Here is a 19,120-nt window from a genome sequence, read left to right on the forward strand (position 1 = left end):
GTGTACAACTGATGTGTTCCACATATAGTATCACTGGCTCTCCCCAGCCTGGAAATCTGTAACTGGTATACATGACCTACAACATGATAAAGACAGCATTGGTATAAGCAAAATATTGCAAGTTACTCATGACCATACATACGTTGTGCTTGAGTGAATTGCATTTGTGCACTCTTCTGAAGTTTTACTTGGCACAAATCATTATCCCCTTCCCAAAGCACAAAAAAGGACTCCTGATCACACGCACACATGCACAAAAGGAATAAATGTGTCTCTCTCATCAGAACACTCCACCTTTAACTCCTTTTAGGTTATCATAAATGTCATACTCATTTTTTTTCCATGTGTTAGAGATATCAGGCAGATACTGATAGTATCAAGGATCACATTTTCAGTGATTGTTTTAAATTATTTGCATAACTGCAACGCACTGAACAGGAATTTAAAAATAAATGGGATATTTCACTCTCTTCCTCCCTCTCTGTTTCTGTGTCTGTCTCAGCCTATCAGCATGTCAAGGATATAGAAGGAAAGCAGAAACATGCCAGCCAAAAACCCATTAAGACAAGGTTAAGGTATTCTAACTGTGCAGTAAGGTCACCACAGCTGAAAACCAATCCAAAGACTCAAGTACTGTACCTTTGTGCTGCCCTTGAACAAACAAGCCTATCTTAAATTTTGACTGATCCTAAAATGTGCAACTTTAAAACTGTTGTGTACTTTTTGGATGTATAAAAAAACAACGCCTTACCCCAAGTTCTACAAAGTAGTCTGTTCTTGCATGGATCATACAGTAGAGTAGATATCAAATACTATTAATATTATTACAGCAATCCTGCACTGCTACACCCACAGCATGTACACAAATATTTGCAGAACCTGAGCAATGCAAGCAGCTTCATTTACTCCCAAATACTACAAGGTGCATACTATAAAACTCTTTCCAGTTTCTCATTTGCACAGAGTAAGGAAATACAGAGAATAAGTAAATTAATTTGTATTATGGAAAATGTATATTTAAAAGCAAAACAATGTGGTGAAAATGTTCTGAGTGCAGTCTGTCTGTGCAAAACTATCCTGAAAACCATGCATTTTCTGAAGGATATGTAGTCTGAAATGCAAATGGCTGTCATTTAGTAAATTCAATCCTTATTGATTTGCCACAACAATCCAGAAAACCACAAATTTTATGAGGAGCAACAGACCCAAAATGTGAGACAAAAGTCTCTCTTTCTCACACACACACACACACACACACACACACACACACGCACTGCACCTCTACCCACTGACAGTACTACTTTTAAAACTAAAAGAACAAATTGAAGTGTGCAGGCTGCAGCAGATTGCAGAATTGTTTCCAATTCCTCGATTGCACTTTTTGTTATGAATACGCTGGCCTAGCATACATAAGATTTTTTTTTTAATTCCTTTTTAAATTCTTTTTTTAGTTTTTACTTACCTGGTTGAGGTTACAATTTTTCTCATCCTGACCTCCTGCAGACATGGGTGGATGGGTAGAAATTTCACTTGTAATGATGAAGATGTGTACAGTCACACACAGCTCTACTCCGCTGGCTGCTGCTGGTATTAATCCAAAAATTGTCTCTCTGTCATTGGATTTGTCAGATACAGGCAGTCTGTGGCTTCCTCACAAAGCTGATGTCACAGCTCTCAGCCTTCTGTCTCCAAAATGAGGAATACAAGCCCTCATAATGTGGAACAAATGGCCAAAATGTGGAACACATACTAATGGCTTACTAACAACTTCCATGAGGAAGGTCATAGGGTTGTTAAAATAGGCTAGTTTTACTTATAAAGGAGTTCTTTTTGTGAATTAATATGATTAATTTCTATTTACTATGGATTTCACTTAAAAAATCACTAACACTGAATGTGTGACAGACCCTTTCAATGTGGAACTTCGAGGAACATGAACTTTTTAAGACCCCAAATGAGGTACATTCCTCATAATTAGGTACACTTGAGAGGCATGGCTGATGTATCGTGCATACCCCCTGCATGTTGGTGATGTCAACAGTAAATTGAAAGTTGTACCCCCCCCACCCAAAAAAAAATTGTGAATCGAAGGGGCCACTCAGGAATTTGTGGCACCACATTACTTTGCCCTCAAAACTGGTAAATACCGAGGAATTTGGTACGGTTGAGAGGTATGCTTTTCACCCAGTTTGTTCTCTGCAAAAAAATATATAATTAGATTTCTGTTCATATATTTCTCTTCACATCTCACTTTGCACCTCTCCTTATTCCACATTTCCCTTCTCATTTGTACTTCTGTATCCCTGTGCCTACGATTGAACCTCTTCACATCTCACTTTGCACCTCCTTTTTCCACATTTCTCTTCTCATTTGTACTTCTGTATCCCTGCTCCCGCCATTGAACCTCTTCACATCTCACTTTGCACCTCTCCTTATTCCACATTTCCCTTCTCATTTGTACTTCTGTATCCCTGCTCCCGCCATTGAACCTCTTCACATCTTACTTTGCACCTCTCCTTATTCCACATTTCCCTTCTCATTTGTACTTCTTTATCCCTGCTTCCGCCATTGAACCTTATGCAAATTTGTATTGTTTGTCTTTTATAGTAAACCATCTTGTTTTTAAGCTGTGTACTTTCTTGTATTTGTAAACGTTTTATACAATGTGACAATATAAAATATATTTTTGAAGCTTTTTTCCCCAGTCCTGTACTGCAAATGAGCTTTAGCCCAGTTGTACTATTCTAGTAAATAAACAGAAAACATGTTTATACAAGAACCAAAACTGTTTTGCTTGGTTACTATGTAATAAAAAAACAACTCAAAAACAAATTGAGCGCTTTTGTCTCATTTATTACAGAACTTTTTCAGAATTATACTTCTGAAGAAGTTCTGTAATAAATGGGACGAAAGCGCTCAGTTTATTCTGGCTCCAGTGTAATATGTTTTTGTTTTGCTTGGTTACTTAGCACCTTCAGTGTTGTCGTAAACTTTAATGAAATAAAATGGGGTTTCTGCTTTACACTTTACCTACAATCAACAACATTTCAGTCTTTCTCAGCCGCTTATTGCAAAGTCACATTTCATGCGTCTATTCCACTGTCTAGCAGGATTGTTGCTTTATAATAATCTCCCATTTATTCACTAATTTCCCAGTGTTGCTGGCCTTCCTGATCATCTTTATCTTCCAACACCAGCCTCTAGTTCAGTTCCAAGGTACCCTCAGTTCTAGTCTGAGCCTGTTCTTTTATTCTGTCACTTTGAAACAATGGAACAGGTTTCACTGGCTGAGTCTTTCTGCGGGTTTTGTTTAGTTATTTTCTGCGGGTTTTGTTTAGTTATTTTCTGCGGGTTTTGTTTAGTTATTTTCTGTGGGTTTTGTTTAGTTATTTTCTGCGGGTTTTGTTTAGTTATTTTCTGTGGGTTTTGTTTAGCTATTTTCTGTGGGTTTTGTTTAGTTATTTTCTGCGGGTTTTGTTTAGTTATTTTCTGCTGGTTTTGTTTAGTTATTTTCTGCGGGTTTTGTTTAGTTATTTTCTGCGGGTTTTGTTTAGTTATTTTCTGTGGGTTTTGTTTAGTTATTTTCTGTGGGTTTTGTTATCAGAAGAATGAGAAGCAGATTCCCCTCTGCTTATTGGCTCACTATTTTATGGCTAAACTTTTACAGCTTAGACTGTTCTGCTTCAAAAATGTCTGATCCTCCATGAAAAATTTCTAACATAGCCGGATATATTGCAGCTTGAATCTGAAACCCACTCCTTGACATTGCCTGATTGCTAGAATAAACATGCTTCTCTTCTCCCTGGTGTGTGGTAAATAATCATTTTCTGTAAACACTCTATTATCCGTTTTTAATTTTTTCCCTTCTGCCACAGTTTTGTCAGGAACAAGTCTTTTGCTGGTATGATTACATCTTTACCAGTGTAGGTCTTGACTGCTTTCTCTTATCCAGGTTTGCAGCAAACACACATTGTACCCTGTCAAAGTCCCTCTGTGGAACTGCAGTCCAGTTGCGAATTTGTACATTCATAAAATGAATGCAGTTTCTTCATTGCAGTTTTATTGGTACAGCAGAAAATATCTGTTTTTGTCTGTGTGCTCAGTCTTCTAACCCTATTTTTGAAACCATTTTAGTCGTGCTCAGCCAGCCTTTCCTTCATTTAAGTCTCTCAGTTCATCTGTATAGCTAGTTAAAGCTTCTACTTTTCCAGCCCTTTTATTTGATTGTATTTCTTTAGTGTTTCACTTCTGAGTACATTTGTTTTTTCCTTAAATTACTGGAAGCCATCTCCTGTACAAAAGCTAATACTTGAACTGCTTTTTGCTGAGCAACAACAGGATTCTTTTTATCCACTTTTTCTTTGTCTCCTTTTCTGGCTGATTTTATCTGTTAAATTAGCTTCCAGAAGTATTAACAAATTGCTGAGATAGTGTAGAACTTTTACAAGGATACCTTTTTGAGTTCCACTTTTTGGTCAGATTACTTCACCCTCCTTCCTTCCCTCAATCAGCTAGAGTATTTTATGTCCTGCCTTGAAAGTATCAGCTCATTGTCACCTATACATAAAAATACACTTAGCTGCACCATTAATAGTGTTGCTCCCTCGTGTGTTTCGTTACTCCTGTCATCTGAGCAGCACTTGTGCAGAAAGTAAAGTTATAAAGTGCATGTGCCAACTCACAGATTAGGCAAATGTAAACATTCCTGAAAATATGGCCATTAAAATGTTCAGTTTGAAATGCATACTCATGTGACTGTCTATACATGAAGTAGCTTACATAGTAATATATATATATATAGAGAGAGCGAGAGAGAGAGTATACATGTAGTTCTAGCAAGAAGTCAGCTGTATTGTTTTATGCAGAGCTTTACAATGCAATGAAGTGCTTATGTGTGCTTATTAATGAGTGAGGCCTCTGATGTGAGGCTCTGCTTCCTATAAGAAATGCCTTACTGTAAATATCTTAGAAGAATTTTGCATTATGAAATATATATGCATGTGTTACCCAAGGTTTCTTGGGTAGTTGTTTAGAAATCCCAGAAGTTTCTTTTTGGGCTTTATTTTACCATTAGCCTTGTGTCTGCCCATCTGCACATCATATTAAACTGTTTTGCATTGTACTTGCATCTTCTAGTATACTGTGACTTGTTTGTTTGACAGCTGTTAGGGTTTATTAAATGCTTTTACACAGGGACACCATGATAGATTGCATTCTTGAGAACTTGCAAAACTGTTCATTTCTTGATGTTGCTTATTGTAGACTTGTCTGCTGCCATGGAACTGCTGTCTTCTTGCCAGCACTTTATTCTAGCTTAATAATCAGTTTACATGTTAGCAGATGGTAGCAGTGGTGGTTGGTATTGATTTAACTCTTTACAGTTCAGTTGCTGAAACAAATTAATTTAAGTAGTTTTATTTAATTATTTGCTCTTCTGCAGCATTATGTCAATTACAGATTATGGCTTTATGTGGATTTTGTATTTTTTCATCTTTTAAGTTTGTATTTTTGTTCACAGATATTACATTTGCTGGTTGTTGTTATGTAGTATTAAGTCTCAAGTACTTTAATAAACTTAGTGTCTCTCATTTTAGAGTGTTTTGAGATTTAAGGACTCAGGTAATGTTCTGTTGTTGCAAGTGTTGTGAAAATAGAAGTTGTTTTCTGCTGAATTTGCACTTATGTGCTGGATTAATGATGTCTCATTATATTTAGCTGTGTGGCTTAGTGTGAATGGAAGGAGAGGCAGGTGAAGCTCTCTTGAAGAAAAAAAAAATCTGCATGAGAAATCCTTCCAATTCACAAGTCAAACCTGATCAAAACCATTAAATGCAGTTTTGTTAATGGGATGATGTTTTCCAAGTGCAGTATTAGAAGACCTAGCTATTTTGTCAGATTGCTAAGTCTGTCACCACTATTTTGCTACCAGTATTTGATTCCCTTATTTTATTCAATAGGCCATATGTTGCATAAAAAAATTCACATTTTTAGTTTTGTGCAGCAGTTGCACTCATCATAGCTCACTACGTTTATGTATTTTAGTGTATACTGTGAATAATGTGTATGGTGGGTAATGCATCATGGAGTGGTTGTTTTCTTTGTGAAGCGTGTGCAGTTCTGTGCCAGTTTTGAGTAGAAGTATCTGCCACGTCCAACGCTGTACAAATCTGCAGATGTCAGACTTTGTTGGAGTTAGTCTGCTTGGGATAATTTCTTGTTGATCTTTGTGCTTTTACAGGAGGAAGAGGAGGAAGACATTGATGCTTTGGTGGAGATGCATCGCAATACAGCAAGGCGGACCAGTATGCGAAGTGGTGCTTCATCGGTATGTGTGTGTTGTGTTTGTTTCCTACCCATAATTCCTCTTCAGTCTCTGCTTAAATAAAAAAGGAAACCCCTCATAGCATGTGAAGAAGGAAGAATTTTCATTAGCAAACAACTTGGCTTGATCCTTCATATCAGACTCAGAAGAGTTACAAACGCCCGTGTGCATATTTGGTACAGGTCACACTTTGGCTTTTTCAGAATTTGTTTTAGTGAAACATACACATAATGTCTTCACTTTTATATTACTTGCATTCACCCTCGAGTTTTAGAATGCCAGTGAAGGTTTGCTGTAGCTGCTTTTTGCACATTTTCTGCTTAAATGTGTAAATGTGTTCCTCATTAATGTGCAAAGATTTAAACTGTGCAAGTTGCTTCTATCTTGCTTTTTGTATGTGTGCCCATGTATGTGTGTTATAACAGGAAAGTAGCTTTGCATGACTTTACAGGTTAGCTGAGTGAGTTGTGCATTTTTGTTGGTATTCATCCTGTCACAGGCCTAAATCCTTGTTCAGTACCCCCTGATCCCCCCCCCCCCACCTTCACCACATTTCCCCATAATGCCCCCGGTGCCACTGAATTTAACTCATTCTCCTATTAGTTTGAGTGTTGAGAAACTGCCAAACCAACAGTGGTCAGTGTCATTCATGGAGGAGTATTTACCCAGTTTGCCATAGTTACTCACTCAGCCCTTGTGCACCTTGTTGTGAAGTGATTCAGTGAATGTTTGCCCCACACTCCTATAAGGTGGCAGTATTGCCAGGGCTATGATAGTCTCTTACCCTGTAGGTTATAATAAGGTGGTATCACTTCAACATTTGTCTCCTCAGAAAAGAGAACAGATGTGCAGCCATCCCCCACCCCAAAGTCTTGCAGCTCTGTGTTCCAATTCAGAGATCTCAAACTCATGGTCTTTGGACCTCAAACAGCCTTTAAACCAGCATAATTGCAGGTGAGGGAAGTGACTACACTACTTTTCTTGCTATACTGACTGCATTTCTTTTGTCTTTGAGATCATGACCCTTGCCTGAGTTTGCTAGTTCTCATACAGCATCAGTGATTGAGTTTCAGAGCTCTGGGCTAGCGTCTTATGTTGTGGTTGCAAACAACATAGTCTGGCATCTTTTCCCTGTACCTATGGGCTGGCTTTGGTTAGATTTTTAACAGTAGTAATGAAAATTGTTTCAATTTATGTTCTGTTTTCACAGGTACATGGCTGCTGCCAGAACATGCCATGTCAACCAGCATGACTTTGGTCGCTGATTGACGGGATTTAAGACTCGGACTGTTTGTAGTGCTGCAGTAATGTATTGCCCTAGCTGCTGTTTTTCTTTGCCATACCTGTTTTGTTGTCCATCTATGTCCTTAGAAGGTATGGGAGTAGTATTCCAGATGGTATTTCGTTCCTGATAAATGACTAGCTTATTTCTTCTATTCTAGTTGTTACACTCTGACATATCAGTTAAAAGATTTTCTTTTTTGTTATGTTTTTGGCGCCACTGTGCTGATAAGGATTGCTGTTTGAGTTATCATCTGTCTTTCCTGTTTACTCTGAGGTTGGTCTGTGTCTGTCTTTGTGTGTGTTTCTGTTCATCTGTCCATCCATGTGTGTGTGTGTGTGTTTTTGTGTGTGTGTGAACTCGTGTGCCTTTCTGTCTGTGAGAGAGAGAAGTATGTTACATAAATTCCTATGAGGAGACCAGACTTCTTGGGCCTGTCACAATAATAGATATTCTGCGGCATTGTCTACTACCTTATTTTGACCACACTCACCCTCTGCATGTTTTGGAGCTGTTTTTCTTGACACTAAAGATGTGTAAGATTATAATTTACTGCTGCTTTGCATTTAAATCTCAGATATAGGTGCATTTTTCAAGAAAGTACATTGTTGCTTTACTGTCTTGACCATTCACCCACCGATTAGTTTTTGTGTTAATACTGTGTTGCTTGCAGGGTGAATATAGAGTTGTTTGATTTCCTTAAGCCAGTGAGCTGTGGTGAATTGACAGACCATCTGTTCTTTTGTAGACCACACTTGGAAGCATGATGAGCATTTACAGCGAGGCTGGTGACTATGGTGATGTTGTCGTCACGGGTGAGATCATCTTTTCAATGAATTATGAGCACAGGTCTCAGACACTCACCATCCTTATTAAAGAATGCCGCACCCTGGCCTATGCTGATGAAGTCAAGAAGAGATCAAATCCGTAAGTTTATTAAGGCTTCATTTCTTTTAAAGATATGGAGCTCTTGGAGTGGTTTATCAAAAAATTAGGCTGTGGTAGGACATTTTGTTTTGTGCTATGCTAATATCTTATAAGAGCTGCAAGGCCTGTGGCTGGCAGCAGAACATTACTTCCCTCTCAAGATCTGCCTCTTGCCCTATAACAGTCTGCCTGCTCCCCTGTACAGATAAGTATATATTTTTTGCTTTTCAAATATTACACAGGGTCTGGTATTTGTAGATTCTTAGCATAATAAAGTTAAAAGAATTCACATGAGTCAGGGGCACAGTTTAATATGCAGTAATCCCAGGAATTACTGAAAACTCTCTGAGCCTCTATCTGATAGAAGAATTTGAGCTTGAGTTTTTGACACATCAGGGATGAGAAGGTGTGACATTAATTTATTTGGGAAGTAGCTTGCAGGATACATTCCATAAATAGTGAATAGACCACATAGAGTCCATTGTTTGCGACACTTTGCGAATGAATGGAATGAAATTGTCTTCAGATCTGACAAGGATCTGAGAAATGTGATGACCAGCTAGAAGATTGCAGCACAGGACCATGCCGTATACCTGAGGTGTCATTTCAAATGTTGATTCGATGTATACTTTCAAATGGGTCATCTGCATGTTGTGGAAGACACAAGTGGTAGTGCATATACTTGTATCACACTTAAACAGATGGGTAGATGTTCTCCCATCGTATGTTTTTCTAAGCTGGTGGGTTTAAGGCGGTCTCTGTAATCAGGTTTCTGTAAGTATCAAAGGTCTTGGAGGTGTGGAGTATTTTTATACATTAACTGGGTAAAAAGTGCCCTTTTTCATGGGCAAGCTAGGAGCACTTTCTGGTCACATGACTTGCTCAGAGTCGCACAGTAGAAAAATAGAAGTAGAAGGAATCAAACTTTGTATCCTGGGCTACAGGAGGCACCATCTAAACAACACAGAGCTTTAATCCTGTCTGCTACCTGCCAAAGATACTACTCTTATCCATCAGAAAGTCAAGCCACAGTACCCACATGCCAGGCAGCAGTACTCCTTAACTATACTAATGAGGAAGACAAATGCATAATGGAGAGATGCTGAACAATACCATTTCATGTGGTGTCTGCCAGGAAATTCCTTGAAACATCTGTGGTTCAGACTCCATCTTCAGTGACAGTCACCCAGATTGTGTCATGACTTTGAACCAGAATCTACCCCACAAAAGCATTTTCCTGGAATCAGCAGCAACTGTGATCTAGTATCCCAGTGCAGAATGGTTAGCCTCCTCTTTCAAGGAAGTGGGTGGTGACTGTAGACCTGCTGGTCAGCTTATTTTTTTTTCACAGGGATCTGTGATAAAACCTCAGCCTGCAGTGGTATTCTCTACTGGTGTCTCCTAATGCTGCCAGGGTCCTGTACCATAGTCAGAGTTGTAAGCAGACAATGGAAGGAAGGTATCACATGGTAACTTCTACAGTTTTTTTTGACATTGTATGAGAGAAGGTTGGATGCATAAATATGCACATACAAGTATTCCATAATCTCAGGGAAGGTGGTACATAGGAATTTATACACTCACCTGTGACACTTTAAAGGAAGGCAGCACACAGAAAGTGCATATGTAGTGTATTCTGAGGGAAGATGCACATAGTAATGTGTATTTAATTACTTGACATATTCTAATGGCAGTTTGACACATGGAAACTTGGACACATCTGATGTATTTGAGGGAAGTTTGCACATGAGAATGTATACAGACACACACACACACACACGGGTAAGGTAACATGTTAAGTACTCTGAGGAAAAGGGATACACAGGAGTGTGCTGTGTCACATGTTGTAAAAAGAACATGAGGTGGCATTTGGAAATATATACATGCACATCTAATGCACTCAGAAGAGAAGTGGTAGAAATGAATTTGTACACAACCGTTTGACATGTAATAAGAAGAGTTTGCACATGCAGTGTACATATACACCTATGTGATGAATTCTGATCGAAGGTGATATATAGTATGTGCATGCATCTGTGTGACAGACTGTGAAGGAAAGTAGTACAGAAGAGAATGCATGGACTCAAACACGCACGCACACTTTTGTGACATACTACAAAGGAAGGAGATGCATCTTAACACATACACACCTGTATGTCTTACTCCAAGGGAAGGTGATGCACAGGCTTGTGTGCGCACACATATGGTATGAAATAGTGCTGAAATGGACATACACACGCATCTGTGATATAGGATGAGTTGTACAAGGAAATATGGACATCTCTTTGACATGAGTGAAGATGGCATATGGGGTATGTCAGCCCACCTGTAACACTTGAGCAAGATCGTAATTGAAAGGATACAGACATACTCGAAACTGTTGTAGAATGCACACACTTACCTGAGAGACTCTGATGGAGGTAGTGTATTGCATCATGTACACTTACCTATAATACCCTGAGGGAAGGTGGTAACCTAGAAAATACATACATACCTGTGATGCTTTAAGGGAATTTGGTACACTACATGTTCACACCTGTGAAAGTGATGGAAGGTAGTTCATTGAAATATTCCTACACACATTTGACACTCCTACGAGAAATTGCTACACTAGAATGAGCACGCACGCGCATGTGTAATATCCTACAAGAGCAGTTCTCACATGAGAATTTGCTCTCAGAAACTCTGTACAACCATGTCAATACTAGCCCCAGAAACAAACCACCCTGGTGGCATCCCAGATTAAACAGGATATGCAACAAAAACAAAAAAATGATGGCAAAAATCAGGAAAGATAACTCCCATAAAGATAAAATCTTTCTCATCAAAGTAAAGAGGGCTTATAGGTTAAGCAAAGCCAACTTTGAGGTTAAGATATCCTCCCAGGTGAAAGATGACCATAAGGCCTTCTACAGCCTCAGAAACCTCAAAGGCAGCACACAACAATGTGCTGAACTGCTTGTTAATGATGCTAAATTCATAGTCCCTGGTGATGCAGCAAACCTGTTGGCGGACAAATTCAGTTGCAACTTTACTTCCTCTTACCCCCAACCATCCCCCAAAATACCCTCAAACATAACCCTCGAACTATAAATATAACTTTCTTATATAACTTTAAATTTTTCTTATATAAATATAACTTTCTTGGGTGGCGTAAGCCAGAGAACCTTGTTTGCTAGGCTTACGTAGGCCCTTGGGCCAATAGCCTAGTACCTACGTATGAACCTATATACTAGAGAGCATGTACTGGCTGCACTCACTAAAGCCAAGAATGCTGCTTGGGTCTATATTAGATAAACAAACTTTTGGAAGTTTGACTGTCAAATGATAGACACCGTATGATCGAACTTGCAAAAGTTCGAATAACTAATAAAAAAAATGCACAAAACACCTTCCTGAATGTTTTAAGCGGGGGGAAAGCCCCCCTGCACCCCCCCACATGGGGGTCTGCGCCACCCACACCCCCAGCTTTTTAATTATATAAATTCCGAGATCGCACTACAGTGCAGAAAAGGGAAATCTTCCCATTCTGCGCTGTACAGAGATGTCTGTTACAACGTTCGAACATTCAAAAATCCGGTCATATGGTGTCAACCATATGACACACTGAATTTTGAATGTTCGAACATTCAATATAGACCCAGCTGCCTCATCAGTGGGCCCTGATAGTATCCCAGGATGTCTCCTGAATAGTGTAAAATATGACTTATCAGGACCTTTGGAATTATTATTTAAATATAATTTTAAAACAAATATTGTGCCTCATGAATGGAGGATTGCGACAGTCATCCCCCATCATAAGGGAGGACCTTCAACAGATTCTGGAAACTTCAGACCCATTAGTCTGACTAGTCTTATTTGCAAAGCCATGGAAAGAATTATCATTGGAAATTATCAGCAAGGACATGGGAAACCACCAACATTGGATTCATCCCAGTTTGGCTTTATCAAAGGAAGGTCATGCTTACTAAATCTGGTGGACTTCTTTGAAAAAGTCTATAAGGCAATGGATGAGGGGAAAACAGTGCATGCTGCTTACCTAAATCTAACCAAGGCATTTGATTCAATACCCACTTGGGGATTGTTAACAATCTTACAGAACTAAGTATAAACTCCTTTATAACACACTGGCTAGATAGCTGGCTCATTTATAGGACCTAGAAGGTTAGAATCTGAGGCCACCTCCACAAAGAGGCTGGTCTCCAGTGGAGTCCCCCAGGACTCTGTGCTAGGCCCACTCCTGTTTGGCATCTACTTCTTAATGTTAGCCAAAGGCCCATGGCTAACCAGGTTTGCAGATAATTGCAAACTAGCAGCAGTCATTGAATTCCCCTAAGAAGAGAATGCCCTTCAGGAAGGTCTAATACAAATGCTTGGTGCCAAAGCCTTGTTTTAAATTCAATACCAAGAAATGCATTATAGTACCTTTTGTGATGTCTGCTATCAGGAACTATGTTATCAACAGAACACCGTAAAAAGTTGATTTACTAGTCTGGGATTTAGGAATTCATGTAGACAGTAACCTAGCCTTCAACCAACATGTGTGCAAGACGGTAAGAAAATCGTTCTGTATTACTCAACTTATAAACAAGGGCATGGTATCTAGGTCCAGAGAGGTCATCATTCCACTTGTAACTTGGCCCTCATTAGGACTATCGTAGAGTATAATGCCCCCTTTGGTATGCACCTGACCAGACACATACAGCAGCTGGAAGGCCCATAAAGTTCCTTACAAAAAAGAATACAGGGACTAAACACAGTGTCCTATGCTGATCGCCACAAAGCCCTGTTTCTTTATTTAGTATCGTAAAGACTTCTGAGAGGTGATATTTGCTTTGCATACAAGGCATCCTTTTACCAACTTTATAATATTTTGCACATCTGCAAAGCAAACAGCATCAGAACTACTAGATTAAAAGGCTTACATGTTGCTTGCAACATAAATAGAACATGTTGGATAGAGAGAGCTATTTTTGGGAATTCCCATTCTCTGGAGCAGGCTCCCCATCCATATAAAGTAGAGTTCCTCACTGGCCCTATGCAAGTGCAATTTAGACCAACGGATAGTTATGGAAATTCAGCCCTGGTCTGATTCCTATGTCTCCGATGGACAGAGGCAGTCAGTAAATCACCCCTATAAATCAAATATAATATAAATTTGTGGGTCAGATTTGGATTGCATAGCTTGGTTTTTAATGACCCTAGTGGTCATTAGCGTGGTATGCACCCATGAACATGGAAGAAACTGGAATACAAGAACTGTGACCTTTTCAGGGAAGTTGGTACATGGGAACATGCCATCACCTTTGTGACCTGCTGTAGCTCACATGAACATGCAAAGCACACCTGTAACATTATGTACAAATGATGATGCACACAAATGTGTAGCGTGTGTGTAAGAGTGAGTGTGTGTGAGAGCGAGAGTGCGAGTGTGTGTGTGAGAGCGCATGTGTGAGAGCGTGTGTGAGAGCGCATGAACACGTGTGTGAGAGAGCATGTGTGCGCACATGTAAAAATATAGTGCATGTAACCTAGTTTACATTCTAGCAACATATTTTTGAATAGTATTCCTTATGTCACTTGTATTGTTTTGGGGCTGTAATGTATTTGTATTGCACTGTATGTGGGGCTTTTTTCCCCAGGCCTCTGAAAATGCATTCTGTAGACCCAGTTGGACCACCCCAGTAAACAAATGTCAAATAAATAAATACTTACTTGCAAGTAGTTTATTTTTGTTTGTCAGACTGTGTTTTGCCGACACTTTGGTCAACAAAACAGATGATTGATAGTTGTATGAGATTGCACAGTCCCCTGAGAAGAGGAGTATGCCCTTTCCCCAGGGATTGTGAGATCTTGGAGTTGGAATAAATAATTTGCAGGATGTGTGGGGATGTATGGAGTTTTGATTACTGTTTTAAATTTTGCATGGTCTGAGGCATAACCTCAGAGCATGCTCAGATGCGCATCAGTGTTGTATTTGTCAGCATTGATGTAGCAACTTGAGCTATGTCAATGATTTATCACTTCAAAGATTGCTACTGTAGCTTTATATTCACACACAACACATGTGCATGTGTATATAGATGTATGCACACATTCACATGACAAATTTGCCCATGAGAAAGAAACAGATACAGTAAGTAAAGATGCAGTCAAATCAGCAGAAGGAGCTGCTCCTGACAAATTTGTGGCATATGAGTAAAGTATTATCAATCGGGGATATCAGTGTGTTTGTAGAAATGATTATTCACTGTACACCAGGCAGAAGACAAGCAAGTTTCTCCCTGCAGTCAGAGGATGTTGCGATGCAGGGGTGAGTTTCAAGTTGCTATATCCAACTGTCTTCAGAATATCTTTTTCAGAAGGAGCAAAGACATTCTTGGATGCAGAACAAGGAAGAAATAAGGTTTATCGAGCAAAAAGTGAGACGGAAAGTAGAAATGAATTCTGCTTCTCATTCCTCTGACAGGGGTACAACCCAGAGACAGAATTGCCCGTAAAAACGTTTTCAGTATTTCAATGACTGACTCACAGGAAAAAAAGCGCACAAGCTGACTTGAAAAGTTAGGAATATACTAGATTTAAACCAGAAACCGGTCTTGGGTGGTGGAGAAGTGGAAGAAGAGAGGAACAGCAAGAATCAGAAAATATGAGATAAGCATACAAAAACTGTAAAGGGATGTTTCTAAAAAATGCAGTTTTGGCACAGAACTTTGCTTCTGCTAGATCTGGAGAAAAGAAGGAAAGAAAAAAAATGACTGGAGGTTTGTGGATTACTGCAAACTGATTGTTGACTATAAAGTATATTTTTCACTTTGTCATTAGTGTTTAGAACAATAATGAAAGAAATAAAGAAACTATAAGTAAAAAAAAATTCTTAGTTGATATATGTATACATTGTAAGTAAAAGTTTTTTTTCTCTCAATGTGTATATAACAAATTTCTTGAAGTTGACTGTAGGTTACATTATAAAGTTATTTACAGAATGTATATGTATTTTAAATGTGAAGTGGAAGTCTTATCAAGGGCTGTTTTGTTAATACTAGAGATAAAGTAGGAATTTACCTTTTATTTTGTTACCTGCCAGCAGGGCTCTACAGGTGTTTGCAGACATAGGTAATAATAAGAAATGACTGAACTGAAGAAAAAGATCAACCTGCCAAACATTAGTGGGTGCATGTAACATAAAAGGTGGAAATAGACATTTAAAAAAGCTGTCATATATAATAGGTGGGAATAACATCATAATGGCTACACTATCCATATTATTTTGGAACATGAATGGCCTCGGAAATATAGACAAATGAGTATTAAATTATGAGAAATAGTGTGCTACAGGAGACACATATGGAAAGAAGTGAGCATATGAATTTGATTAAGAAAGATTTCAGGATGTATATTCAGCAGATTACCTAGGACAACGTGAAAGGGGAGTACTTACACTAATTGCCAGAGGTGCTCCAATAGTGTTAGAAGAAAAAAAGCTAATAATGTTAGATTTGTGGTAGCAAGGGGTTAGTGGCAAGGGAGGAGGATTATGCTGGCATGTGTTTATATTCCACCTAAAGTCACTGTTAATGAGCTTAAAAAACTGGACAAATCAGCTTTCAGCAGGGAATAGTACTTGTATGTGGTGACTAGAACTTCTTTTACAGAAGTGAAGATGTATCTGAGGGAATTAGAAGGGAAAACACAACAAAAGAGGAGAGATTTCCAAAAATGTATGAAAATATTTGATATGGAAGATGAGAATTTGTTATTCCCCAAAGTACATTCAGTGGGATAGACTAGACAGAAATTATGTTTCAAGAACATGCACATTTAATTGAAAGCTTCAGTGTGCATCCGATAACTATTCCAGATCATGCGCCAGTAACAACTAAGATAAAAATTCAGGATAATGAAGTAAAAATGAGACACTGGTGCTTCTCCACCAACCTGTAAAAAAGAGACAAATTTAATAAATGGATAGTGGAAATTATTTGACAGTTATTAGGAAAGATAGAAATTGCTTCAGAAGCTATATTTAGTGAGCAGGGTAAAATGAAAATAGGGTTTAAAAACAGCGTAGAAATAAAAGAAAGAAATGGTTAAGTAACAAGAATTATTTAGAGTGGCTGACAAAGGTTAAAGTATGGCAGAAAAGGGGGAATCTCACAGAACAAGAAGGAGGCACAACTATGCAGAGTGGTAAAGAGAAAATAAGGAATTACCTCGATAATATGCTCGAGTTTAGAAAGATTGATGTTAAGCAACTGTTTTTTTTAGATAACTTTAGAGCACACAATCTTTTAGCACAATGACTTGGGCAACATAATGTAGAAAGGGTTATTGCCAAACTTAGAGCCTATAACAAGATAAATAACTAAAGATCTTGTAGAGGTTTTAGAGATATTTCAGAAATTTTATGCAAATTTGTATAAAGCAGAGAAATGTGGAAACCAAGAAAGAGTACACATTGAAATAGTTATGGAAGACTTAAAATGCCAAGGTTAGAGGGGGATGAGGCTCAACAATTAAGTTGACAGGAGATTGTATAAAAATGGGATATATAGTCCATCTGCAGGAAAGTCTCCAGGAACAGTTGGTATTCATGCGGAAGCTTGGAAGATTGGGGGGCAGTGAAAGATCTGGAAGGTTTTGTTTTAACAGCATTTTAAAAGGTGATGAAGCACCTGGAAGAAAGCTATGGTGGCTGTAATACTTGGACAGTAAAGACCCATGATTATAAAGTGTTTAGCTAAAAGAATACCATAGTTTTTGCCAAAATTGAGAGAGCTATTTAGTATATTATTTATTTATTGATAGATATGGATCAGTGTGGTTTTGTGGCAGGGAGGTGAAAATTTGACAACACTGATAGGGCAAAGATGATCCATTGGAAATCAAAATATAAGAAAATACCATTCTTGGTGGGTCTTGATGCAGAAAAAGCATTCAACAGAGTAAGCTGGAATTTTTTTTTTTTTTTTTTGGGGGGGGGGGGAGTAGGAAATGGAAGTGTTTGTGTTCCATGATGCAATAAGGCTAATTAGGAGGATATATGAGGGATTGGAGCCAAAAATTAGTCCGATGTTTCCTTTCTGATAAGTTGTCTAAACAGTGAAACCAGGCAGAGGTGTCCTTTTTCCCCTTTGTGATTTGCATTATAGTTAAGAGCCACTGGCAAAGAAAATAAGTGACTCATAAATTCAAGGATGTAATTGGTATGGCCATCAAGAAAAGTTGGCTTTATTTGCAGTCTATATTATTTTGTGCCTGATAAAACCAGAAAAGGAGATCTTGGTGGTGTGGATCATTTTGAATCATAGATTCATAGACTAGTACTAGGTTAACTACCCTTGTGGGTCTTTTTAAGCCTAGCGAGTTACCCCATGTGAGAATTTGCACCTTGTGTCTGTAAGGTAAATACTTGAACTGTTGAAAGGTTGGCATAAAGGTTCAAGTGTTTTCCAGATATAAAATTAATGAAGATAAAACAAAGGCTATAGATGTAGAATATGTAACCACACATGAGTTGGTTCAGCAATACCCATTTTTATGGGGACACAACAGAATGAAGTATTTAGGAGTATGTATTTAAAAATGATTCTTTTGTGGCCACTGGCAGCTAAGGACATGTGCGAAGAGACTAAACAAAAGTGCATTCTAAAACTGAGAAACTGGAAGTTCTTGTTTATTTAAATGGATAGCAAGACACAAGCAATGAAAATTTTTTTAGAACCTGTAGTTTTATATACAGCTCAGGCATATTTTTATCAACCAGAGAAGAAGTTTTGGACAATAATAAAGAGCTGAAAGATTTTATCTGCGAGGGGAAGGTGGCAAGGGTCCACTGGAATAAATTCTTTCTTCCAGTAGAACAAGGTTGTTTACTATTACCTGAATTGAGGGGATATTTTAGAGCTCCACATTTAAGGCTAATATGTATAACACAAGCAAAAAGCTGTAATTCAAAGTGGAAAGCAATAATGAAGTGGGGAACTTCATGAAATAAGGAGGGAGTGGATTTGTTGGATGTAAATCTTTAAGGGGAATAATAGCCATACAGAACATTATTTTGGTAAATATTTTTTATTTATTTATTTACAGTATGTTTACTGGGATAGTCCACTGTGCCCAAAAGAGCCTGTTTTCAATTGAGGTCCAGGGAGAAAAGCTCAGTGACAACAGTATACAATGTAAACAATGAATTCACATTTTGCAATACTGGTGAAGAAGAAAGGTATTACATAGTATAAAAATTTACAGTTTATAGTGGAAATTCAGTTAAAAAATAAGAAAAACAGTACATATTCAGTTAAAAATATGCAAACACACACACGTATATTATATATATATATATATATATATATATATATATATATATATATACACACACACACACACACACACACACACACACACACACACACACACACACACATATGGGTCTAGGACAAATGCTTGACTAGCACATGTCCGAATCACAGAACATCAAACACACATACACGAAAGCACTTCCGTGTATGTGTAGTTAAAAAAAAAAATCTACGTTTCTGCAGGGGGGCAAAGCCCCCCTGCACCCCCCACACTCCCCTACTTTATTA

General features: G+C 38.3%; 1 protein-coding gene across 1 annotated transcript in view; it reads left to right on the plus strand.

Annotated features, from left to right (window-relative positions):
* Positions 1-19,120, plus strand: part of SYTL4 (synaptotagmin like 4) — a 975,777-nt gene that overhangs the window by 737,805 nt on the left and 218,852 nt on the right. Inside the window, exons 10-11 of the mRNA XM_044057514.1 lie at positions 6,239-6,325; positions 8,353-8,531. Of these exons, the coding sequence (XP_043913449.1) occupies positions 6,239-6,325; positions 8,353-8,531 (266 nt within the window). The remainder of the gene's footprint in view (positions 1-6,238; positions 6,326-8,352; positions 8,532-19,120) is intronic.

The sequence above is a fragment of the Protopterus annectens genome, chromosome 15.part0 (genome assembly GCF_019279795.1).
Source record: "Protopterus annectens isolate FY-2018-M chromosome 15.part0, PAN1.0, whole genome shotgun sequence".
Taxonomy (NCBI): Eukaryota; Metazoa; Chordata; order Ceratodontiformes; family Protopteridae; genus Protopterus; species Protopterus annectens.